The 26,127-nt window shown below is 42.9% G+C and overlaps 1 protein-coding gene across 1 annotated transcript in view; it reads left to right on the forward strand.

Moving 5' to 3' along the window:
• Psa (puromycin-sensitive aminopeptidase) overlaps positions 1–26,127 on the forward strand; it is an 87,278-nt gene that overhangs the window by 14,922 nt on the left and 46,229 nt on the right. Inside the window, exons 4-10 of the mRNA XM_037427139.2 lie at positions 1,367–1,566; positions 4,523–4,630; positions 8,530–8,730; positions 10,782–10,878; positions 12,192–12,340; positions 14,542–14,706; positions 18,943–19,047. Coding sequence (XP_037283036.1) covers positions 1,367–1,566; positions 4,523–4,630; positions 8,530–8,730; positions 10,782–10,878; positions 12,192–12,340; positions 14,542–14,706; positions 18,943–19,047 — 1,025 coding nt within the window. The remainder of the gene's footprint in view (positions 1–1,366; positions 1,567–4,522; positions 4,631–8,529; positions 8,731–10,781; positions 10,879–12,191; positions 12,341–14,541; positions 14,707–18,942; positions 19,048–26,127) is intronic.

Raw genomic sequence — 26,127 nt, forward strand, 5'->3', positions numbered from 1 at the left:
AGCCACTGCATGAACAATGGGCACAAAATTTCTTGCAATAGTTTAGCAGATACCGTGCTTCTCAGAAGAATAACGAAAAATATCATAGTGAATGCCAGCCTACTACCCTAAAATATTTATTATTAAGGCCGTAGTGGGCTTGCAAGCAAATGTGCTTGCAGCAGTTATCCAATGAGTGTTTAGAAAAGGCTCTGAAAGGTCGTTCTTGCTTTCGATATGACTGTGCTGTGCCTTCTGCACAGGCCTGGTGTTTTTCATCTTGTGGGCTCGGAGCTGAGCTAGCAAAATGAGTTGGAAGTGCTGCTGTTGGAATCAGGCCCATTTTTCTCGAAACCAACTTACCGTTTTCCTTGCATGTTTTATGATGTGAGAGCGCGGGTGTCAATGTTGGTGGAATTCGTTTTTTTAATGGTATTGACGTGTGAAGTGTATGGTGGAACTATGGTTAACCTCCCTGCTTTTTCTTTTAAATGTAAAAGCCCCGCCCCCATTATTATTACTTTTTTTTTTGCTGTGAGAGTTGTCTGTTGTAGTTTTGCACTGCTTGATGCACTATTGCGACCCATATTGTCCCAAGTGTCGCTGGAGCACTATTATTGGCATTGTTCTTGTGCAGTCTTATTATTTTTTTTTCCTAATGCACTTTGATATACATCTGCAAGGTTGTTTCAGCGCATGAACAAAGGAAAAAGGACAGGATAGACAGAGAGAGCACTGACTTTCAACTAACTTATTTCACAGAGTGGCAATAACATATACGTCTAAAAAGGATGATTACAGAGCATGAAGGTAAAAAGCAAGCCTAATTTACACATCAGTAACAAAGCACGTGATACGGGTACTCTATTGCCTTAAAGCCCAGTCAGGTAATCACGTTCAGCCTGTGATAAAGCAACCAATGAAGTGCTTATGCATTTATCTTCCAGCAAGTGTGTTTTTTTTTCCGGCTTCGGATAGAACGTGATTACCTGGCTTGGCTTTAAGGCAATAGAGGACCCGTCACACGTGCTTTGTTACTGATGTGTAGGTTAGGCTTGCTTTTTACCTTCATGCTCTGTAATCATCCTTTTTAGATGTATATAGTTTTGCCACTCTGTGAAATAAAGTTAGTTGGAAGTCAGCGCTCTTTCTGTCTACCCTGTCCTTTTTCCTTTGTTCGCGCGCTGAAACAATCTTGCAAATATGACTACGCACCAACTAGCCCAAGCTTCCACTCTTGTGATATACATCGGTGCGTGGAACATTGTTGGAAGCAGTGTATTTTCGCTGTTGTGCATTAAAACTTTGACGCTTCGGTGTTACATTTGTGCAGTTGTGGCCTGTATAAATGTGATGAAAAGCTGTTGTGTTTTATGGTGTCATGCAGAACACAAGGTGAGCAGCATCGCCGCATCCAAGGAAGAAGAGAGGATCACTATAAAGTTTGACACTGTGCTAACCCCAGGCACTGGAAAGCTTGTAATATCCTATTCAGGTGAAATGAATGGAAAGTTGAAAGGCTTTTACTGGGTAAAATATAAAGGACAAAATGGTGAAGACAAGTTTGGAGGTGTCACTCATTTTGAGGTGAATTTTTTTTTAGCTGCCATTCTATTGTTACTTCATATTGTCCCAAATGTTTGAAAGCATTTTCTCATTTATAAACTCTTCACTTGACTTACTTGCAAATGAAATTATGTAGTTCATGTATCAATGTGAATAAGATTTTTTTTAGTACCAACTGAACTCCACGCGTGCTTACCATGTGCTTACAGGAGGTTTTCAGAAGCCTAAAATGGGAACATTAGGGATAAGAGTTAATGGAGAGTACCTTAGTAACCTGCACTTCGCTGATGACATTGCATTGCTGAGTAACTCAGGGGACGAATTGCAACTCATGATTACGGAGTTAGACAAGGAAAGCAGAAAATTGGTAGAGGCTTTCTGGTGTCACAAAGGTTGTTTCCTCGTAGTCTCGCTCATTTACCTCAATTTGCCAGTGCCCACTTTTTAGATTGAGAAAAGAGAAATAGTGGGCATGGCGAAGTCTATCCAACAAGTAGTCGATATGCGGCATCGGGTACACGTCTTTTTTGGTCACATTGTTAAGCTTCTGGTAGTCGATCCAAAGGGTAGTGTGCATTCATTCTTTTTGACAAGGACGACAGGAGACAACCACGGACTGTTGGATAGTTCGATGATAACCATCGTCAAGCATCTCTCGGACTTTTGTACATATCGCTTTGCATTCTTTTGTCGACATGCGGTACGGGGGCTAGTTGATCGGGTTTGTGTCGTCGTACGTGATTATCCCATGCCAAGTGATGAATGTCTGGTGCACTTTTGAGAAACTTGTGAAGCAGGACCTGAATTCGAATAGCATGCGCAGCGCAGTCTGATTATCAGGCGACAGCGCAGGATTGATGTCGATATGACCGAGTGTCGCATCAGTGGTGTCTGTTGCTTTCGATGTGAAACACTTGCTAGCCTTTGCTTCTTCGTTGGCAAAAGCGATTCCGCGGCAAAACTCTTCCGCTGCAAAAGTGCCGCGGAAGAGTTGGCGTTGCTCGTTGCTAAAGTTGGTAACATGCAACTGCGATCGGCCACCAGGAATCTGTATGACACTTTTAGCTACACAAATTCCTTGTTTTAGTAGGTGCTCTATATTTGTTTCGGTCACCGCTTCACCATCGCCCAAATTACTGCATGTGACTTTGACTATGATGCTTGCTCGATGAGGAAGTGTGATGCTATCTTCAGAGACACAAAGTACGTTGAGATGCCGTTCGTCGTCTTGTACATCGATTGCTCGCCCGGCTGAAAAAGTGATAATGCTTTTGCAGGTTGCGAAATGGGTTGAAAGAAAGAGCGGCTCTGACCCTAGAAAAGAGAAGAACTTGATCGTGTGCTTCTTCTCTTTTCTAGGGCGAGACTCGCTCTTGCTCTCAACCCATTACATGCAGGTGGCAATATCTTTACATAAATCTATCCCACTATCTTGCCTTCGAAATTTTATGTCAGTGCTCCTTTAATGTTTTTCATTTCCTGATGGGAAAGGGACACTAAAATCAAATAACAATTTACGTGAGAGTAAAAGCTCAATGTACGGCAACCTTTAAAATGACAATATTATAAACAGCGGTGGCCTACTTACCGAGAAATTAAGTAAGGTAAATTCTCGTAAGCACATGCGCTACGATAGTACATATTTAAAATAATCCTGATGATGTTAGATGAACCACCTACAATTGTTCACTAGTAATTGAACTAGGTGCACTAAATAAAGAACCTTCCGTGCATCAAGAAACGTAATAATATGCTTCTTGTTCGTTTCTGTTTGATTCATGGAAAAAAAAAAGAACCGGTTTGCCAGACGTTACTGTGGAGAATGGTGCGTGTGGTGCGAAAATTTAATTTTTGCCTAGTTAAACGGGGCAGGTCATGCCATCTAGCGGGGCCCTGTTGAACCAAAACACATCTGCCATCTCGGAGCCAATGGCAGCTGTTGTTTCTGCTGTGGCTCCCGAAGCTTTTGTTCTGCTGCTACTAGTGTCGGCGGCTGTGCAGTAAATCTGGGCAACATTGTACACGGCAACAGTGACGTGAGACGGTTCAGTGGGTAATTTGAAGTGCGCTAACCCGATGCGGACCACTAAAACGTGATTTTATTTCAAAATAAGCACTTCCTTGGCACAAAAGTAAAACTACTAGGTTTCTCGACCGCTATTTCAATAATCAACGTCGACGTAATAGTCCCTCTTAGTGTCCCTTTAAAGGGATACTGAGCAAAAATAGAGAAAAGAATAAAAACATTGACATTCTACTTGGAAGACAAGACTTTTCCAATAAACAGTTTATTTTACATATTTTGTAACAGTTGTCTGTATTTTTTGAGGAAATTAAACTTGCTAGCAGGCTGTGACATCAAGAGTCCCCACAGCAAAAGCAAGAAGATTGCACGCTTCTACAGTTGGCTGTATTTTTCGAAGATTGCAAGCGCGCTAGGAGGTCATGACGTGTAACGTCCTTGTGGTGGAAGCAAGGTGCATTCTTTTTGTCCTGCTAGTTTCTTCCTCCACCTCTCTTTTGTAGCCCACATTAGTTCATGACGTGCCCACTATACGCAGCAGTTTGTGAACATGCATTAAATTCATTATTTTTCACTAGTTTATGCATGATATGAAAGTTGTATTTATCAATTTTAGCATCCAGTATTTCGTCTTTCAATGGAGCTGAAAATCTGGGGCGAAAAATTTTTTGCAGTCTTCTTTTAAAAATGCTTGAACTTAAGCTCTATATGTTCTCTTTATTCTGTGTGTTTTGTACTATTACAGTACATTTGTGATAAGCTTGTCTCTCTCTTTGTTTCATTGTCTTAATCTACACTGAATATTTGTCAATTCAGACCATGACTCTTTTAAACTTAGTTTCTGTTTAGATCAATGTGGCACAGATTGGCAAATAACTCAAACATTTGCCGATGCACTTGTCTTGGATACTTAAAGTTTAACTGAGTGTATGCTGTTATTTCTCTCTTTCTTAGCCGACTGATGCTCGACGAGCTTTTCCTTGCTGGGATGAACCAGCCTTGAAGGCGTCCTTTGATCTAACACTCATCGTCCCCAAGGGCTACACGGCTCTCTCCAACACCGTAATACAAATTTGATTATTTACTTGAGCTTGAATTGTCTTGTAATGCATTTGAGCCTTGAATTAACTGTCACATTTGCCAAGACACCGGGTATAACAAAGCAAATGCTACAGTATTTGTGCTTTTTCTTTTCTTTCCAGTAGAATAAAAACTTGTGCTAAAAAGAATGCAACTGATTGAAAAGACCATCTTGCAAACATGATTGCAATATTTCATGCCTGTTGAAACAAGTGCAGCGTTAGGGTAGATAATAAAGTAAAAAAAAAGGGAAAGTTTGCTTCATGCTCTTTAAGCTCAAATCCTCCACACCTTGAAGGTGCAGCCTGAAAATTCCATATAAACAGGAATGGTTGATGTCTTTGGATTAAGTTTTCTTAAATAATCGGATACTTAATGTTATTGGATGAAATAAATGTTTCCAGGAACAATTGATGAACACAGTGATGCTATCGCTGCTCCAAACTGTGCGCAAGTGCCTTGGCTGCTACATTCTGCTGCATTTCCTCAAAATTTGACGAGTGTGCATCCAACCTTTGCCCAGAGTGCAGGCCGACCTTCAGAAATAAAACTAATTGAGTTTCCCCCATTGAAAATGATATTGCAGTCTACCTGGTGTCATGGAGTTTCCTATAGTTAACCAGAGGGGACTTCGTCAATGCGATCATTCAGCCACGATAGGAATAATGGGTAGCACACAAACTTGCCTAGTCTTCATGCTTGTGGGCTTCCAATACACTTGTGGATTTTTTTTATTGTTGTATTTTGGCTTTGTTTCAAATAAAAGAACAAACCATTGTGGACTTCGGGACCTGATTTGAATTGGTGAGCCTAAAAGGTAAAGATGGTGAACCGTGACTGCTGAACATTTGTTGATTGTCGTCTCATGACAACGCTGCTCAAGGCCACCCATAGCCAAACAGAGCTGAAAGAACGAAGATTAGACATATTTGTGTACTACCCATCATTCCTATGCTAGCTGAAGCGCCGTGCGTCTGAGCTCCCAGACACTAAACACCTTATTTGCCTCTAGTGTAGGACATCGTTGGCTTGAAACATGAAAGAAGACGAAAGAAGGGACATAGACTTCTTCTTTCATGTTGCATGCCTACCCAGTTATACACCAACAAGCCCAACAGCATATTGTCGCGGTTCAACGTAAGCAGTGCACCGAGACGTTGAGTCCGAGAACCGACGGCGTGTGTTTTTATGCAGGAGCCAGGAGCAGGCGAGCAAAACAAAAGCACGTCGTCTTCTTCAGTCCCTCTTTTCACGAGGCTGTTGGCGCGCACATCGTTTCCGTTCTTTGTTTCGGGCGCGGCAATATGTTATTCATCTAGTGTATTTGCAGGAAACTCTATTCCTGGTGTACCTGCACACGACGCAATAGTAGCCAAGCTAAGACAAACTGGGTCCAATGTTTCTGTGGCTGTGGCAGTATATCCTACAGTCAAGTTCGGGTGCTTCGGACTATCTAGAGACCGCCAATTCGTCCGGCTTTTCTTGCACTTAAACGGTCGAATGGCCACAGCCACATCCGAAATAGCTTCACTGCCTCCCAGTACACTTGGGCATTCTGGTGCACGCCCATGCTCTTGTGAATACATTCGTGACCTGACATGTAACTCGCTTAACTACATGCTCTCTGGCACGGAGCGTTTGAAAACGATGTCACGCACGTAACACAAAGGCTGTGGCGGAAGACTGCTCGACTATTCCCAATTTTCCTGATGCGTGTGCTTATAAAGAATGCACGACTACACGGAAATCTCCACCTACACGCCGCATGAAGCTGTTTGTCCCGAGTTGAGTGCAGCACATTGTAAACTAATGCTAATGTCATCACTGCCTGTGCGGTTACTGTACACGCACACATTTGTCATGATTGATGTCCACTCCAATTCTGACCGCACATGGACGTGACGATGGCGAGCTGCCTTTGTTCGTAAGGCAACATGCTTGTGCGGGGCACTTGGCGAAACGGTGGCATTTGTGTTTGGTTTGTCGCCTATTAAAAGTGTTCAGTATGCTTACAACTGTGCCAGGCCACATGCACACCGAAGCAGTTTGCTCAAGATTACACATTGCTTATCAAGATTACACATTGCTTATAGTTGTGGATTCTTCATATTTCCCTCTGCTTCACCCAATACCACGTAAAAGGATACCTGCAACACTTTTTGAGCGTGGTCAGGAAACGCTGTCGATCGCTAGTTGAGGCTACCACATGGCGAGCCAAATATTATAGCATGGCATGTGGCCTGGAATTCACAGTAAATTCTTAAAGTCAGCTAAACATTGCTTTTTCTTCTCTCGACAAACGACATTACAAGCTAAAAATTCACTAGTCACAGCCAATGTATCAGCCATTGGCCGATTTAAGCCTGGTATGCTCAGTCATTACTGGGCCCACTGAAGGAGGCCGTGACTTGTCCACGCGTGTGCGCGAGATCTCACTGAACAGTTGCGTAGTTGAGAGACAAAAGACATATTCTCTTTCCTCGCGCCATTCCTCCCTGCTTAGCTTCCAGTGCTTTCGTCGAGACAAGAGAATAGAGAATGCAATTGCAATGTGCAACAAATCTTCGTAACTCCGTTCGTACTGGACAAATTTTAAATATTTTTGTGGCAGTGAATTCGTGAGGCAATAAGCTCCTTAGTGAAACCATTTCTTGGCTACTTGAAAAAGTTTTGCAGGGCCTCTTTAAGCATTTCGGCAAGGCTTGCTTCCGGACATTGCTATGATGGCAATCACGTCGAGATGGAAGATGCAGCAGAGCCGAGTATACTTAAAAGAGCATGAAAGAGAAACGGTCACTTGGCTTAGCTTGATAAACTGTACTCTAAGACCTCTAATGCCATAAGTTTCACTATTGTAAGTTCATCATTAACGAAGGAAATTAAGACTGAAGTTTCACTTAAATTTCGTGCCGAAATCTCCTCGTGTGACGTCAAAATTTTCAAAAATATATTTTTCGTATTTTGTTGACATTGGTCTGCCGAACTTCTCGCTCGAGCGGGGCGATTTGCAACTTCCGCAGCTGTCCTTTCCAAGGAAGAATTTGCTACCGCGTAAACACTTGTCCTCTCGCGAAACGGCCTACGCCGTCTCAGCGGCACTATGCCTCACCCTCCGGCTAGGCGGGACAATACATGGCGGATATAGACCAGCAGCCGTTTGAAGACTTGTGCGAGGATCGAAAAAACGCCGCTCCTTTTGTAAGCTCAGGTGCGGTACCTAACAGCACGTACAGTGTGATACGAATTGTAGCTAGGTGAAATTTTTGAAGATCATGCGTCGAGGGGGGCCACTTCATGCCGGACACAGTCGTGCCGTGCTGTGCACGTGTTAACGTCCCCTTTTCACAGCACGAGCTATTGCAGCTACGAGTTCAGGTGAATAAGGCAAAAGGCTATGTCACCAAACAACTCCTTATTGCTACATCTTCAATAACGCATAAATGTTAGAGCTTACTCCTTTCGTTGATAGTTAGCTCGCGGGTCACAGTGACCGCCAGGGCAAGAGAGCCTGTCTCCCTGTCCGCCTGGCTGTTTTGTTCACCTCTGCTGGCTCCTCCCCCCTCCCCCGGCATGGGTTGTTGCCCTTGCCACAGAAAAGCAGCCTTTCCTTTGATGAGGGAAGCAGAGAGTTGTGCGAGCTGTTTGCGGGGTGGAAGGGATCCCGAGAAAAGGTGGTGTCCCTTCCCAAGTGACCGGTTTGTGCCACAATTAAGGAAAGGAAAATGGGTGAGCGTGCTCTCCTACAGCGTGTTAATAAGTATACTCTTGCAAAAGTATATTTTTATGTTGTTACCTTGTACATATGTATTCTGCCGAGCTGTTGTTCTATAATGCATGTTGTGGTTGTTAATTTATGTGCTTTTGTACATATTTCAATCCAGAATGTCGTCTTGGATCTTGACTGCCCTGGAGACCCAATGCTGCACATGATCACATTTGCCACAACCCCGAAGATGCCCACCTACCTGGTGGCCTTTGTTCTGGGCGAGTATGATTATGTTGAAGGAACTTCGGATGACGGCGTTTTAGTCAGAATCTACACGCCCAAAGGCAAAAGCGAGCAAGGAAATTATGCTCTTGAGGTGAGCTATCTGCTTTTGATGCTGTCTGGAACGAACAGTGCTCGAACAGAGGATGCCAAGGGCTTATCACTTCACATATCAATCTTCCTGTCTTGTTTGGATTTGGTTATGTCTGGATTTGCATAGATCAAAGCCACCACTGTTTTGTAGTGACACCTTTCTCATTGTCTTATTGCACTTTAGCAGTACAATTGCTCGTGCAGAATCAGCAAGTTGTGAGCACTAAATGATAAGAATAGCCTGGAATCGACCACTATATACACTCAAACCTCGTTATAACCTAAGGGGATATAACGGAATAATGGATATAACGATATAAATGAAATTATCCTTGAAAGCTTCATGGAGAACCATGCATTTTAAACCTCGTTGTAGTGAAGTAAAATTGACCGGTAAATTGATATAACAAACTAAATTAGTCTATCAAATAGTCTATAAAAAAATGAACCAAACGTAGTGTGTTAAGTACATTGTTTTCTGCGAAGCTTGAAGCTCGTTCAGCCCGGCTTTTTCAAAACTACCGCGCCGACCTTACAGCCGCGCCGCGCGCGGTCGAGAGAGCCGTCCTCCTCACACAGCCAGCGAAGAGGATTGAGGAAGCGCTCAGTGGTTCACATGACCAAGAAGCGGCGCCGCAGTGCAAAGCGATTTTCCTTTTCGCGCTTTAAAGACGACGTCAACGAGTGCGTTTTCGCTGCTACCCTCTGCACCGAAAAAAAAGAACTCTCCGCGACAGCTTTCTTTTTTTTTCTCTCTCTCTCTCTCTCTCCCTCCGCGCGCGGCCTTGAAAGGAGAAGGGTCTCTACGTGCAGAGACGAAAAAGGGAGAAGCGTGGTACAGGCGCATCGCAGATCGGCGTTTGAGAGAGAACAAACAATCCGCCACAGTCTTTTCTTTCCTTTTCTTCTTTTCCTTCTTCGCACGCCGCGTTGAGAGGTGCTGCCGCGAGATCGGGCATGGTGCTGAGAGCTTTTTCGGAGCGCGGTATGTTCGAATTAACCGTAGCAAGCTCTTGCGCGTTCGAATTACAGGGCGTTTTCGCCCATTGAAATACAAGTAACTTTGACAGGACCTCAGTGTGAGTTTGAATTAACCAAAAGTTCGAATTAAGCGTGTTCAAATTAATGAGGCTCGACTGTGTTTATTTTCCACTGCACGCGTGGTCGCGTAGCGGTACATTGGGTCGCGAGGTGGTTTCCTTCTTTGCATGCTTATAGGTGTGCGCCCATCTGAGCATACATTGCCACAAACTGTTACAATCGATATAATGGAATAATGAATATAATGAAATAATTGTGGCTCCCCTTCAATTTTGTTATAACAAGGTTTCAGTATAACACCTTGCTACAAAAAAGCAACCCAGATCTTTATCAATTTATTTATGTACTTTTCTTGAACCACTTTTTCACAATTCCGACGCCTCTAAGGCGTTACCACATGGGGTCTATTTCATGGCACTTACCTACCCCTCTCAAGGTGGTAGCATGCAGATGGCATGGAAACCTGCTCACTTCAAATATGGGTATGTGGGCCTGAAGTGGCAGGAGGTGTTCCGAAGTCGCATGGCCATGTTGTAAACCTCTGGTGTGGGAGCTCAAAGAAGTTGGTTTAGATTTTGAGGACTTGCACAGAATTTGTGCAGTTATAAATTTGAAAACATTTTAGTACCTCTATTGTTGATAATTAGAAAGGGAATCAATATATTCATGGGAAACATTTCTCAACCTGAAACATGAGTGCCATCGTTGAGGGTGATCTTGAGGGTGCACACTAAAAGTGCACACTTTATGTGCACATCATGTGTCTGTTTGCCCACGTCTTCAAAATGTGTACAGACCTGTAGCCGTGTGTGATCTAGGTGCATTTCTGTGGTGAGACTTGTATGCCACACCGACATGGAGTGTTCTGTTGCTTTCGTGTACACATATGCAGCAAAAAAAAAAAAAGCCAGTTCACATTGTTTTGCCAGATTGCTATGTTGGAAAATATTTCTTTAATTTATATGCTGATTAGGGTCATATTTGTATGTTTTCAATTACCTTTTATTCCAGGTAGCTACCCGTGCTTTGCCCTACTACAAAAGCTACTTTGGGATTGCCTACCCACTGCCAAAAATGGACTTGATTGCTGTACCTGACCTTGCTGCAGGTGACCCGTGCAATGCTGTATATAGTTGCTGTATATGTTGCAATTTTATTGTCTAAAAAGATCTTTTGGTATTTTCGTCATTCTGGAGTGTCTCCTCTTTCCCATGGACAAGTGCAGGGGGGGGGGACACAAACGTTCTGCCCCAATGTAACTGATGTTTCTGGCTCGGTGTACAAATAACGCCTTGACACAACCACTAGTTTGTGGTTTCATAGCTTCTAATTGAAGATATCTTAAAAATTATAAAAGTGTGCTTCTATAGAAATAAGACAACAGATGACACAAGCTCTCCAGAGATCTTGAATTTCATTTTGCTTTGCACACAAAGGTGAAGAGAATGAAAAATTTATGGGGTTATCAGAAATTCTGTGAAACGAATGTCAGATGTTCTACAACGTCAGTGGTGCTTGAAGGGTTAATTACTGTGACACACAGACGTTCTTCCATATAGTAGAGTTTTATTACTGGGTACCCATGTGGCTTATGCACCTAAGACTGGGCAGTGGTTGCGCATGCATGAAGGTCCAAGCACATGTGCGTGCCCCTTGGTCACCGGGGCTGTGCGTATGCACTGCCAAAAATATCGCTGCCACTGCGGACTTTTTAGTGGAATTTAGTAGTTCCTAGCAGAACACGTTACCCATGACACCAACCATCTTGCTCTCACTATAGTAGATTCCAGGAACTGTACTTGCAAGGCAAGCAAGCTGATGCTGGCCAGATCAATCCGGCCGAGTGTAAAAGTGCGAGAACACTATGGCTCCACTGGCTCGACCCACAGCAAGAATGCCACCTCTAGTCAAGCAGCTTAATGCAAGACTAGGCTTGTTGAAAATGAACAGCTGATGTGAAAAAACTTGTGACGCTGGTCATACTGCTGCAAATTCTCCCAGTTTGTCGTAGTACCACGACCAGCCTTCTGTTTGATTGTTTTGCGCTGGCTCCAGCCACAACTTTGACCTGTATGAAAGTCTTTGCCTCGGGTTGATAACACTGCCATATTAAAAATATTTTATTGGAAGCAAATGATTTCTCACCACCATCTGTGCTCGCTTAACATTCTAAATGTAAAAAAAAAAACACAGATCAATTCATTCGTCATAAGACGCTATGGAGATACAAGCATGGGTGACCTTGTGGCTTGAGGTCAGGTAAGCACCACTAAGGCCTGTCTGCTTGGGTACACAACTATGCGCTTACCCAAGCTCTTAGAGCCCAAATTGCTTGCTTTACCGAGCAATAAAACTCTAATATGAGCTAAGGGTTGTTACTATAGTGTAAAACTTAGTTTTATTGTGCTGCTTTTTTTCTAGCTGCTATGGAAAACTGGGGTCTCGTGACTCATCGCGAGTCGGCTCTTCTTGTTGATGAACAGAACACATCTGCTGAAAGGAAACAGAACATTGCCCTGGTTGTCACGCATGAAATTGCCCACCAATGGTTTGGCAATCTAGTTACCATGGTAAGTTTCTATGGTGCTGTGATTGCATTTTGCAGAACACATAGAGTGTACCATATTTACTCGATTCTACCGCGCCCTCGATTGTAACCGTTTCCACCGCGAAAAAGAAAAACGTAAGACATCGATTGCAACGCGCACCCATTTTTCTCGCTGGCCCGCACGTTTACACCACTCGAAAAAACGACTCTTTTCGGGAGCGTCTTCCATTTAAATATGAGGTACGGGCGAAGCTTGTGCCCATCTGACGTGTAACAGAGCATTGCCGTCAATGTAGTTTTACCGTGGACCGATGTCAGCACACGAACTTGCTTAGCCCCCTTTTTCTCGACGGTTGTGGTGCCAGGCATGTCGAAGTAAAGAGGCGTCTGATCGGCATATCCGATTTGCCCAAGCAGGTAGCCGTTGTTGCGCCGCAAGTTTAGGACGATCATCTGAAAACTGTGAAGCTTTTCATCGTACTCCTCCGCAAAACTTTTCGTATATGCATGTTCCTCTTCGGAGGGAAAAGCCTTTCCTCTTCATAAAGTTAGTTAGCCGGCACCTGCTCGCTTTAAACTGGCTCTGCATTAGACCTTTTTCTAAGACTAATTGCATAGCCCGCACTTGGAGCAGTTCTGTCGTCACGGGCCGCTGTGCCGCTCGCTGCTCAAGCACATACTCGCCGAGCAGCTCTTTAATTTGCGGAAACCGACCCTGCTGTGGTCAACTGAAGCCTTTGCGTGAAGCTTTGCTGTCGACAATCTTCTGCTTTTGTTTCCCCCGGTCCCGCACGCACGTTTCGGGAACTCCGAACGACCGCGATGCGGCCCGATTACCGTCCGTTTCTGCACACGCGATGACTTTTTTTTTAAAAGCGGCATCAGGGTGCACTCGAGTTTTCGGAGTCGGCCCTTCCACGCCGTCGATGATAATGCACTACTAGATGACGAACTCCTCAGCACACGTACGAAGTGGCGCACATGGGAAACACATAGGCAGGAACGGCCGACGCGCCATGCCAACGCACGTAGGGGGCGGCCATTTTGGATTTGCCGATGGCAATAGATTGACCGTAATTTTTTTGTTCGTACTCGATTCTAACGCGCATGCGATTTATGAACTCGCTTAAGCGGAAAAAAGGTGTGCGTTAAATTCGAGTAATTACGGTACTTTTTACTGACCTGTGTTGCTATTGTGTACTCATACCAAGCGTAAAAAAGCTAATGTGTAGTGGACCACTGGATCGCTACATTAGAAAATATTTTTTTTCTGAAAAAAAGAAAAAGAAATTAAGCTCAATGAATTACTATGTTGCAGGAGCCTCAGAGCACTTTTTGAAAGTTATAAAAAGTGCCTTGCCGCTAGATGATGCTGCCACAGACTGCTAGACCAAACATATAAATGTTGTCGGTATTAGAAACGTTTCTGTAGACTCAGAGTCACGTTAACGCCCTCGATGCCGTTTTAAATGCAGTCAACAAGCTGTTATTGAGCCAATTTTCATGAAAGAGGAAACTTGCATAATACTAGAATCACATGGAATAAACAAAGGGTGATCTTCCATTCTTAATAGTTATCAGCGCTGTGAGCCTGAGGATAAGAATTCTTAAAAATTAAGGCCCAACTTTTTATTATTCTTCATATATTTACACATTCTTATGCTCACCTTTAATACATCCGTAAAGGTTTGGGAGAACTCCTATGTCATCAGAAATTTTCTTTCAAACTAGGCGTAGGCTAATACATGATAGTTTTGAATTAAATATTTAAAAAAATGTAAGTTGCCAAATTTTGTGGAAAAAAAAATCCCAGAATTCACCTTGCATAAAAGGAATATGTGCTATGTTGTTTCCCTTTTTTCGACGTGTCGGAGAAGTTTTGGTGGTGTATGGTCTACGTTTACGTAACTCCAGATTGTGTCGACTATAATTCACACTTTCATTTCACAGTAGACTCTCAGTAAATGGAAATCTTAAACATAACTGCTGCCTCCAGGATGATTCGTTTAGTACCGGAACTCTGCACCCCTGTTCATCCCTCAGTAAATGGAACTTCTGTTAAATGGAACACATTTTCCTGGTCCATGCAGGTTATGTTTAATAAAAGTAATGTATTCACCACTTTTAGTGCTTTATTAACCATTTTCACTTGTACAGCTGCAATGGCTACTCATTTTTGTATCAGCACCTTCAATTCCGTCTGGATCTCTCACCCTTTTATAGGAATGGTGGACTCATTTGTGGCTCAATGAGGGTTTTGCATCCTTCATCGAGTTTCTCTGTGTGGATTACTTGTTTCCAAAGTACCACATCTGGACGCAGTTCGTTACCGACTGCTACGCTCAAGCAATGGAACTAGATGCATTGCAAAACAGCCATCCTATTGAGGTGACGTATTCCTCTTTGTGTTAAAAGTGCACTAACGTGACTGGTTATTCGTGGAAGGTAATAACCCTGTGAACCTTGGAAAAATATGTTGGCAGACTTCAGTGCCCTAATAAATTGCCATGCTACACAGGTGGGAAACTTGCGCCAACCTGTGCCAACGGGAAATTACTGCATCATACTGCTTCAAAAGGGTCTTTTTTGTCTAATTTGCGACATTGCTGCGCCACAATGTAGTTTAAGAACTGAAACTACTGTTGATATCATGCATCATGAGCAGATATTACGTGATGGTCGCTATCTTGTACACTTGTGCTGCTGCAGAAGCACTGAATTTACCGATCAATTATTATGACTTCTGCACGATTGCGGCAGTGCCTTTTGTGGTTACCACCAGCAAAGAATAGAGGCAGTGTGGTGACTACCTAAAACTGTGCCAGTATGACTTATCGCGGATTAAAAGCCTACGTGTGTGTGGCATAGTGCCTGCCGTTTTAAGCCCACTGCAGGCTTTTAATAGCCGGCGACTACCTGAGAGCACTGAGGTGCCAATCACTGCTGCCCCAATCGTTGTGCGCAACCATAATAAGGAGGAAAGGTGCTGCAACAAACCTTTGTCCCCCCCCCCCCCCCCCAATGGAAAACCATGCGCACACTTACGTACTTGGTGGTTAATGCATACTACGCTTAGTGCGTAGTTATACGTGTTCTCTGCAAGTTGTTGGTGTGTATGTACATAAATATTAACATGGTTTTACTGTAATGAGCCTTGATGTTTGTGTGCGTATGGCTATGAACTTCATGCTGTAGCGAGCTTGTTGGTGTAATACCCTTTACTATCTTATGTCACTGCTTCTGTAAATAATCCTACTTTCGTTTATTTTTTGTGTTTGTTTTGTCAGCTTGTGGCTTCTGTATAAATAATAAAATTCTTCAAGGCATTCCCATCACTGATATTGCATTAGGAGTTTTGAAATTAGGTTTCATGGAACTTGGAGATTCCACGAAGTGCAGTTTGATTAAGTTCCCATAAGCAGTCAGAATGAATGTTACCCGATGCAGTTTTATCCCCATAACACGCACATTTGATTTAGAGATCAGAAAATTTTAATCACAGTTTGGCTTTGTCAAGTGTGATGTAAGTCAATTTTTTAGATGCAGTTAGTTAAAACAAAATTGAAGAGCCACTGCAATTAGCTCATCATAACCAATATTTCATCGCATCTGCAACGGGCATTTACCGCAAGTATTATGTACTACCTTATCCAAAGCAGATACTACACTCAAACCTCATTATAACAAAGTTGCACCTTAAACGAAAACAGTTCGTTATATCTGAATATTCATTATAAAGGTTTATTCCTAACACTATATTGCAAGACTACTTTTAATTTACTGCGTTACAACCAACATTTTGTCATATTCAGGTTCGTTATATCGAGGCCTAAGTGTAGTGGATAAAACAGCAGCTTGCCAGTGGTGGTACCCAATAAAATACACTCAAACCTCATTATAACAGAGTTGTATCTTGCACGAAAATGAGTTTGTTATATCCAAAAATTTGTTATGATGGTATATTTTAACACTGTATCTATTGCAAGACTATTCATTTACTTTGTTATAACCAATATTTCGTTAGATCTGGGTTCGTTATATTGAGGCTTGAGTGTAACCACATTCCAGAGATAAAAAGGAGGAGTAGCACCTGCTTGTCACTTTCCAAATTGTCAATTTCCAAATGTGATAACTCTGCACTGGTACTGAAACACACGTGGCTTGTTTTCGTATGCCGCTCAACGCTTTGCCTCGGCAGGGGTGCATGCACAAGTGATCTTTCACCACTGCTGATGGTTGAGTGATTTGGGGGCCGCATTAATCGGTTGTGCCAGTGCTGCAGAGTTTAAGCTTGAATTGATTTTAGAAATGAGCCCGGTTCTGCAAATCAACTTCATTCAACTGAAATATTTGCTTTTCAGAAGTTCACTTAACTGAAAGATTTTTGTATAGAATGCTTAAGGAAATCACTGGTGATTTTTTCAATGTTCGTTATTCTGAAATATTTAATAAACCGATGTTCATACACGTGAGAGTTAACTGTATAGCACCCCCCTGCAAATATGGTTTCACTGCAGTTGGCAGTGTTGTGCTGTGAAGCTACTTATCTAGGCGAAACCTGCTCTGCTGCAAAACCACACTTCTTGGTTAAGTGTGCATTACTCATGGATTGATAAAGACAATTTAGAGCTAAGTAACGCTCATACTTTCATGTCCACAGCCGCCAGTTCAAGTATGTTGGTGTAATTTCAGCTTCAACTCATCGATTATAGCCAACATTGTATATAGACACCAAATTCATCTGACAAAGTGGTTATTTCGAGCCCAGATACTAACCGCCTCCGCGACTAAAGAAATAGTCCCACTAAGGCATGCGTCAATGTTCTCTAAAGGTAAAGTCACCGGCTATCGTGCTTATGACGTCATCTGGAATGCAGGCCCTTTGGGGCAGACATGTGTTCATCCTCCTTTGAGGAGGAAATGCCGCATACTTCTAAAGTTGTATTCCTTTATAATTCCAGTTTTGAAGTTTATTAGGCAAGTTAGTTGAATCATCAAAAAGTGCTAATTTTTTTTTATATGTGATACATACTATCTGAGCTATTTGATTTGAAGTTGTTCGATTAAATTACTATTTGCTTCGAATTTACTTCGAATCTCAAACTTACTATTCACCCATTCCTAGGATTGTGATTTTCTCATTACATCTATTGTTTTGTTATAGCCTGTCTCATTAAACAAATTTTAACAGTACCGTATTTACTCGATTCTACCACGCCCTTGATTGTAACGCGCACCCGATTTCCACCAAGAAAAAAAAAAGAGTAAGACATCAATTGCAACGTGCACCCATTTTTCTCGCTGGCCCAAATGATCACACCACTTGAAGAAACAACTCATTTCGGGGGCGTTTTCCATTTAAATATGAGGTACGGGGGAAGCTTGTGCTCATCTAACGTGTAACAGAGCATTGCCGTCACTGTAGTTTTGCCGTGGATCGATGTCAGCACGCAAACTTCCTTCGCCCCCTTCTTCTTGATGGTTGTGGTGCCAGGCATGTCGAAATAAAGAGGCGTCTGATCGACATTCCCGATTTGCCCAAGCAGGTAGCCGTTGTTGTGCCGCAAGTTTAGGACGAACCTCTGAAAACTGTGAAGCTTTTCATTGTACTCCTCTGCAAAACTTTTCGCATATGCCCGTTCAATTTCGGAGGGAACGGCCTTTCCTCTTCATAAAGTTAGTTAGCCAGCACCTGCTCGCTTTGAACTGGCTCCGCATTAGCCCTTTTTCTAAGGCTAACTGCATAGCCTGCACTTGGAGCAGTTCTATCGTCACGGGCCGCAGTGCCGCTCACTGCTCAATCATATACTCGCCGAGCATCTCTTCAATTTGCGGAAACTGATCCTGCGGTGGTCCACTGAAGCCTTTGCGTGAATCTTTGCTGTCAACAATCTTCTGCTTTTGTTTCCGCCAGTCCTGCATGCACGTTTCGGGAACTCTGAACGACCGCGATGCGGCCTGATTTCCGTCCGTTTCGGCACACGCGATGACTTTTCTTTTAAAAGCGGCATCGTGGTGCACTCGTTGAGTTTTTTGAGTCGGCCCTTCCATGCTGTCGATGCTAATGCACTACAAGGTGACTAACTCCTCAGCACACGTACGAAGTGCCGCACATGGGAAACACATAGGCAGAAATGGCCGACGCGCCATGCCGACGCACGTAGGGGGTGGCCATTTTGGAAGTGCCTATGGCAAAAGAATGACCTATTCATTTTTTTTTTTCGTACTCGATTCTAACGCGCATGCTATTTATGAACTCTCTTTACCGGAAAAAAGGTATGCATTAGATTCGAGTAATTACAGTACTTGTTTCTAGGCACAAACATCAGTACCCTCGTTGTGAGTGTATCATAATGTACTGGCTCGTAATAATGCTCGTAGAAATGCTCACAGCACTCGTTTCTGTGTAACATCATATCTGGCATCATTGCTATGCAGTGTTGGTACATTGCATGGTACTTTGGTATTAGAATAAGGTTGATTTTCTCAGTATTTAAGGCCAGGCATATGGTATCAAATACCTGGTAAGTACGTCATCATATTTTCTAAGAGTCATTCTTTTAACCATTACTTGAGGTAAGCAAGGCTTATGTAGTTGACTTTACCTGAGCATGTCTTTTACAGGTGCCTGTACGACATCCCAGTGAGATAGATGAAATCTTTGATGATATTTCATATCACAAAGGTGCTTCAGTTATCAGAATGCTCCACAACTACATTGGGGATGATGTAAGTTTTTCAGTTATGCTGTATGCGTCTTGGAACAAGCTTCCGTATTGTAAAATTGGTTATAATTTGGTGTTATACTTGTTCAACAGTGGCCATCTTTGCCACCCACTGACCTACTCGCTATGTTTTCTTCTCACAGCACTCATTAAACAATGTGACCCAAGGTTACCATGGCTGCAGAAATTGGTACTACTATACAATTGATGCTTTCTCAAAATTATAAGCCTGAGAAATCAGTTATTTGAACTTTTCTGTGGAGCCATGTTACAAATCATTTGAACCTTTTTAAAAGGACAGGGAACAACTTTTATTATCTGGGGGCAAATCGAGAATTCTTCGCCTCTATTTTTATCAGCCAAAGTAAGGTACATACAGGCTATTACAATTATAGATGCTATTCTATGTACTGGGCCCTACACTGTTTTCTTATATATAGTCCCCACACTGCTGAAACATGTCCCATTTCAGCTCTAAATTTTAGATGTCCCTGTGGTATACTTGACTGCGAGACCACCATCAGATGGCTGCCTTGTAGCTCCCTATGTGGGGGTTGCGTTTCCTTATAGATTTATTTCTGTGGAATTCATTCCTTGCTTTACAGAAAACAAATTGCACTTTGTTGCTCATATGCTATGTGTTTGCAAAGCACAACCACCATTTTCAGCAGGCATAGGGCTGTGCCTTAGACTTACTTGCAGATAAGGCTGTCAATGAAAGGTCAGTGCTGTTCTTTATGAATGCCCTGAATAAAATTTAAGAAGCGGCTTCTCTAAATTTAATTTGGGGCATGCTAAGGCAATCAAGAATGGCATTGCCTTCTCGTCTGTGTGTTCTGCACTCTGATCAGATGAGTACCAGCTTTCCTGATCAAATGGTTAGGCTAAGACATGCCAAGAAATGTGCACTGCTAGGAATAGATATCTATTTATTTATGTATTTATTAAAAACACTTTCAAGGCCCGAAGGCACAACAAAAAGGAGTTACTGGTCATCTTCTATGGCGAGCTTGAAGTCTGTTTTGTCTATCATGCAGGCGATGAAGGTGAGAAGGTGGTTTCAGGCTGCAGTTCTAAGAACAAAGGAGTCGCGGCACAATATGGTGTGACAGGATGGTAGGCCCATCTTATAGCGACGATTGATTTTTGATTATGTGTGAGGAGGTGGATGAAATGGCGTCCTTCAAATGGCTGTTATAATGATAAATTTTGTGAAAAAGGTTGAGGCGAGACAATTTGTGGCACAATGAAAGGTCAGGCATGTTTAGGACGTTCTTCATAAATGTGACGCTGGAATGATGGGAATAATTCGATGAGATGAAACGTGCTACGCAATTCTGAATGGCTTCGAGAGATAAGATAAGAGTGGCATGAGTTGGATCTCACACTGCGCATGTGAACTCTGATTTCGATCGAGCCAAAGTTTTGTAGAGTTTAAGTGATGATGGAACCCAGGAAACATTATGATGCAGATAATCAAGCATACGATTCGCGTTGTTAGCAGCATTGCAGAGTTGCCACTCCTGAATTGGAATGAAGCCGGAATCATTCCACATTTTTGCGACCCCAGAATGGAATGGCAACAAAGCTTAGAGAAATAGAATGGGAATGGAATTAAGCGCACTTTCTATGGAGTGGAATGGTTATGGAATCGCGTCTTTTTTTCGAAAATAGAGAACATTTTCGTCGATGTGCTGTTTTTCAAACTTCAAACATTAGTAAGACAGACCTTTGAATTTAACAATAAAGCAGTAATTTAAAGAGACTTGCCTTATTGCAAGCATGGTACGTTTATAAGCAACACACCTAATATAATTCTGTCCTTATATAGATGGTGTTGCTCCGAAGTTTTTCTCTATTCTTCACGTAACCACGGGTCTATGCCATGGTATCCATCTTGCGGAACTATAGGGTGGCAACATAAACACCTTACACCTTGGGATTTTCCCCCTCGATGGCGCCTCAGCCGCCTGTTAGCTCCTCATCCTTTGTTTTTTTTCCAGGTGCTGCGCCATGCCCCCTACGGGCTGCAGAAATTAGGCGCCTTCTTCCTCATCTAACCACTATCACCAACACTTTTTTTGGTTCTGCCCCTCTCTGTGACTTGGACTCGTACAGTTACTGGATATAACAAAATTGATAAAGTCCTGGAAAAATTTGCTGTAAAGAGGATTTCATTACATGCAGACTCGGTACCAAAATTCCAAAATTAAATGCACAAATTAAACAAAAGGGAGTCTGAAGGCAGAGTTAACCCAAAACACAACACTTATTTAGCGGTAAAAACTGCGTTACTACTGGGATAGTAATTATATGCACACTCTCGGCGGGTTTTTGTCGTTGCCGCCATTTTTCGTAACAAGATCGAATTCATAACAAGCCCCGGCGCATCGCAACTTCCACGAGCGGGTAAAAGCATGTGAGCATTGCTGAAGCAGAGATCGAATAAGTCTGGAATAACCGAAATCGAAGAACCTGGAAGGCCCATGAGATAACATCGCCCACGTGTTTGAACGGCCGTCGAATGCTCAAACAGAAAGGAAACTACCCGTCTTGAACAAGCATGAGTAGCAACTATGAACTTTGATTTTAAGGGCGGTCGGGATCGCTGGCGCGTTTGCTATCTCGGCAAGTATCAGTGCGCTTTCAACGCGAAGAGACTGTGTAAAAAGAGCACTTCTCTCTGGAGCAGCCGTATTTGCTCACATCAGCGTTTTGTAGGAGTTTTGCGATATCGGATCCAAAAGAGTTGGCTACCAGCCTTACTTCGTATAACATTACAATTTTATATTGCGCTCATTGCATTGAATTCAACCCGCCATCGTGTTGCTGCCAGAACTAATCAGCTAATCGCGTAAGCTATGAGCCTGTGAACTCGCGGCGTGATGAAAGACAGAAGCGCAAGACAAGAAGACCCATCATCACCGTGGTCTCGGAGTGCTTCCATGAGCACCTAATCTGACATCTCCTCGGTGGTGATTACGTGGTTGTCCGCATTAAAAAAAAAAAGCAAAGTTGAATGTCGTTGGGGGCACGCCATGCACGAGCAGTGAAACCATGCACGTGCGCACGGTGTCGAAAACGAAAAGTGAACTACACAGATACCGCGGAAAACTATTCGGTAAAGCACCCTACATGTGCAGGGCAGCCCCACATATGTCACGCATTACTAAAAGCATGGCACTGCCAACGTAAAAGTGTTTTCTGTTTTTGTTTGTTTGTTTGTTTGTTTGGAGGGAGAACGGGTACATCCGTGCATGCGCGAGCGGCGGCTATGTTGGCTCGCGCTCCCCTTTGCGCAATCATGAGTGCTCGCTCTCGTCTGCTGCGCCATGCGCACCGCCGAAGCGGTGGCAGGGCACCTGTGGAAGATACACGCTCGTACCAAAATCCGGGAAAACATCTCTAAATTGTTCGTGGGGAAAAGTTCATTATATCAAGGTTGTCTCCCTCTGTTACTTTAAACATAGAAGTCACAAGTACATGTGCTTCTATGGAGCAACAACGGGGAATACAAAAACTTCCGTTATATTGAGGAATTCCTTATATGGAGGTTCGTTATTAGCAGGTTTAACTGTATTCGAGAAAGTGCTTCTCTAAGTTGTGATGCGTATTGACGCCGATGGGATGCTTGCGTTTACTGCAAGCTTTTACATACCACAGGGGTGAGACAGCTCCGCATATTGCGCATTTTTTATACATGTCTGTTTCTTTGTGCCGAGCTGCTCCAAAAGCATAAAAATCATGAAAATTGCTCCCAACTGCTCCAAAACACCCTTGAAAGCTAGAATTTTGATGCCGACTTCAGATTCAGCGGGGAAAAAAGGCAGAGTTGGCTGATAAGATGCAACCAAGTGTGTTATTCTTTTTTTTTATTTTGCACCTTTCTGATGACAAATGCTCCTGTGGTGCCGCCATAATATCCTCTAAACTGTTGTAATTTAGTGTTACACTATTATAATTAAGCAAGCGAAATGCATTAACGCAAGCATTTTACACTGCACTAAAGCAGTCTGATTTGGAAACCTCGTGTCGCTGACACTTCTCCAAACGCTGGTCGGAGCTTCTCGCTGTTGTGCTTGCAGGAGCTGAATATTGAAGTCACTGTGTCAGGATTCAACATTTTTTTCAGTTTCAACAGTATTCAGGTGAAGAGGTACCAATTGCGTTTATATTCGTACCATGTAGTCTCTTTGATACCTTAGCACCACGTACCCTCTTTGATACCTCAGATTCCTTTCACCTTATTCTGATAACCCGCAGCTTTCAAAGTTCACGTTTTTTGGAAAAGCGTGAAAGGTGGTCCTAGCTGTAACATATGCTCCAGCAGCCTACAGCCCTTCCTTTTATACTACAAATGAGTTCACCGGGGATGCAACAGCTGTGCCAGTTGCATCAATTTGATACAATTCCCTATTGTTGCGCCAAGCTGCACCAAAACAGTGAAATTTGCTGAAATCGCCCTACATTGTGCCAAAATGCCCAGCCAGCTTCAAATTTTCTCTGGTACGCTAATTTCGGCCAGAAATGCAGGCTATGTCGGTCACCTGCAGTTTGCGCCACCAGTCCAAGCACGCAGACCCCGACTATAGTGCCTAGAATGTACTTAAAATTTTCTAAGGTCCTACCCTACGCTCGCGAGACGCGATCGACGAGATACAGTAACAACGCTGCATTGCCTGACCACTGACCGCAGCAGATACAGCAGATACTTATCAGCGGGATGGCGAAACTTCAAGACGAAAATGCGTGCTGTGGCCACCAACGCTTTGCCGGAAATGTAAATTTGCTAGCCTGAACACACAGCTATGGCTTAATAGGAACTAAAGCTGGAAGTGTATGCCGCGTTTTCCTCGTGTGAACAAGGTGTATGTGCTGCGAATGCGGGCGTTGCCAGCCACTATATGTTGATTGCCTTAGCAGTGGCACATAAAGCATTTTTTTTTTTCTTGAAAGTTTTGTCATCCCGGCCACAGTCCTGGCAATAGATATCCTTTACCGTCTCCGGGCCAACGGGTGTGTGCCGTTGTTACTTTACCTGGTCGAACGCGCCTTGCAAGCAAGCCAAAGCGGCACCTAACCCAACAGAGAAAAAAAAAAAAAAAAAAAAAAGGTGGGAGGGGGGGGGGGAAGATGTAGCGCTTAGAAAATTTCTTGGCTGTAGTTCTAACCTGTGCAGAGAATGCTGCTTAAGTCACCTTCACCGCAGTGCACCAGTGCCTTGTGGAAAAGCGTATTAAGACGTGGAAGGTGCTGTTAGTACTGGTCACGGGACACTGCACATTTTTTTTCGGTCATGTGTTTGTATGCCGTATAATTCTAAATACCAGTATAATCACTGATCTCTAAATAAGCTACTGGCAATAATTTGGAGCAATGTATGACATTTCCGCTTCGCTAAAAAAACAAACTGAATTGTGCGCTTTTTCTTGCCACCCCTATTCCTCAGTTTTACGAATCTCCTGAATTTCAAGGTCGCGATCTTGGCAGATATTTATTTAAATTCGCAGAGCCTGTCAAATGATTTGACAGGTGCAGCCAATGCTAATATGGGCTTTATCATTGTTTGCTCAGTGGGATGGTTCAAAATACTACTTGAAATGAAATAGCAGTGCTCATGCTCACACTGCACGATTTAGGTCATGTTCAATGGTATACACATATACTTTTCTAAATGTAAGCCTTATTTTTTATACTGCTCCAAATTTCGTATTTCATGATGTAAAAATGCATGTTTTATCCCTGTAACCTGCTCCAAAAATTGCTCCAAATTGTATTCCAGCTGTTGCACCCCTGGTTAACTCTTCTGAATTATCCGCTCATGGAGGGGTGTCACATGGAATAGGAAGGGATGCGGCAGCACGGAGTTCTGCTCATGAGTAGTGATGAGCTACGATTGATGCGATTTCTGTTTGTGTCTGGTTCGCCCGGTCACACCGTCGGAGCTTTGTGTCATCAGCTAGCTGATATTTAGACACCAGTTATAAATAAAATATACAATTGTAAGCTTTTTCACTGTCATTATCATTGCTTACCCAACATATACTACACATTCCGAGCCAATTCAATTTTTCCATGGCATGAGGGACGTCGTGTGCTTCGTGGATGTAGCTGTCGTCTGCTATCGAAGTTTCAGCCGCTGAAAACCTCTCGGTTTTAAATGCCAGGCTTAATAAAGCTGAAGCGCCTCCATTGTATGGGCAGCTGACCATGAAACAAAATCGGTGGCCGTAATACAGATGCTCACAAAGCAAGAGGCTTGTTACGTCACGGTCGCTTAGTGCGCTAGTTTGTCAAACTTTTATGGGACCTTGTGTTTTAAAAAAAATACTTATTAGCTAACTGCTTGCTGAAATGCACTGAAATTTTTCCAGCTTGTTTGTGAACACCCCAAAATTAACCTACATAACACAGATTGAGTGAAAATCGGGCCCTTCAATAAATCTGTCGTTAGCAAAACATAGCAACTGTTTCCACATGAAACTGCTTTATAAAATCTGTGCTGATCAGGTATTAGAAGAGGAATTACACTCAAGGATTTTGGTGGGGTGCAAGTATATTATGCGTTCTAAGATTTTTACTGGGATGGGTGTTAATGATATTGGGCGGTAGGTATTAGGGGATTATATGTATCTTTGGAAATACGCACTGGGAGCACGTTCCCAGCCTTCAAGTCAGGTGGCAGTGTCTGTAGTGACTGTTAAAAAAATTTTTACAATAGTAAAGGGAAATATGTTTGCATACGGTTGCAAAATTTTTGATGAAATACAATCTTGACCAGCCGATGAAGACACTTTCTCAAGTTGACAACCAGCCTATTTACTGGGATGGGTGTTAATGATATTGGGCGGTAGGTATTAGGGGATTATATGTATCTTTGGAAATACGCACTGGGAGCACGTTACCAGCCTTCAAGTCAGGTGGCAACGTCTGTAGTAACTGTTCAAAAAATTTTTACAATAGTAAAGGGAAGTATGTTTGCATACGGTTGCTAAATTTTTGATGAAATACAATCTTGACCAGCTGATGAAGACACTTTCTCAAGTTGACAACCAGCCTATCGATACCAACTACATCGATGATA

This window comes from Rhipicephalus microplus, chromosome X, assembly GCF_043290135.1.
Source record: "Rhipicephalus microplus isolate Deutch F79 chromosome X, USDA_Rmic, whole genome shotgun sequence".
Classification (NCBI taxonomy): domain Eukaryota; kingdom Metazoa; phylum Arthropoda; class Arachnida; order Ixodida; family Ixodidae; genus Rhipicephalus; species Rhipicephalus microplus.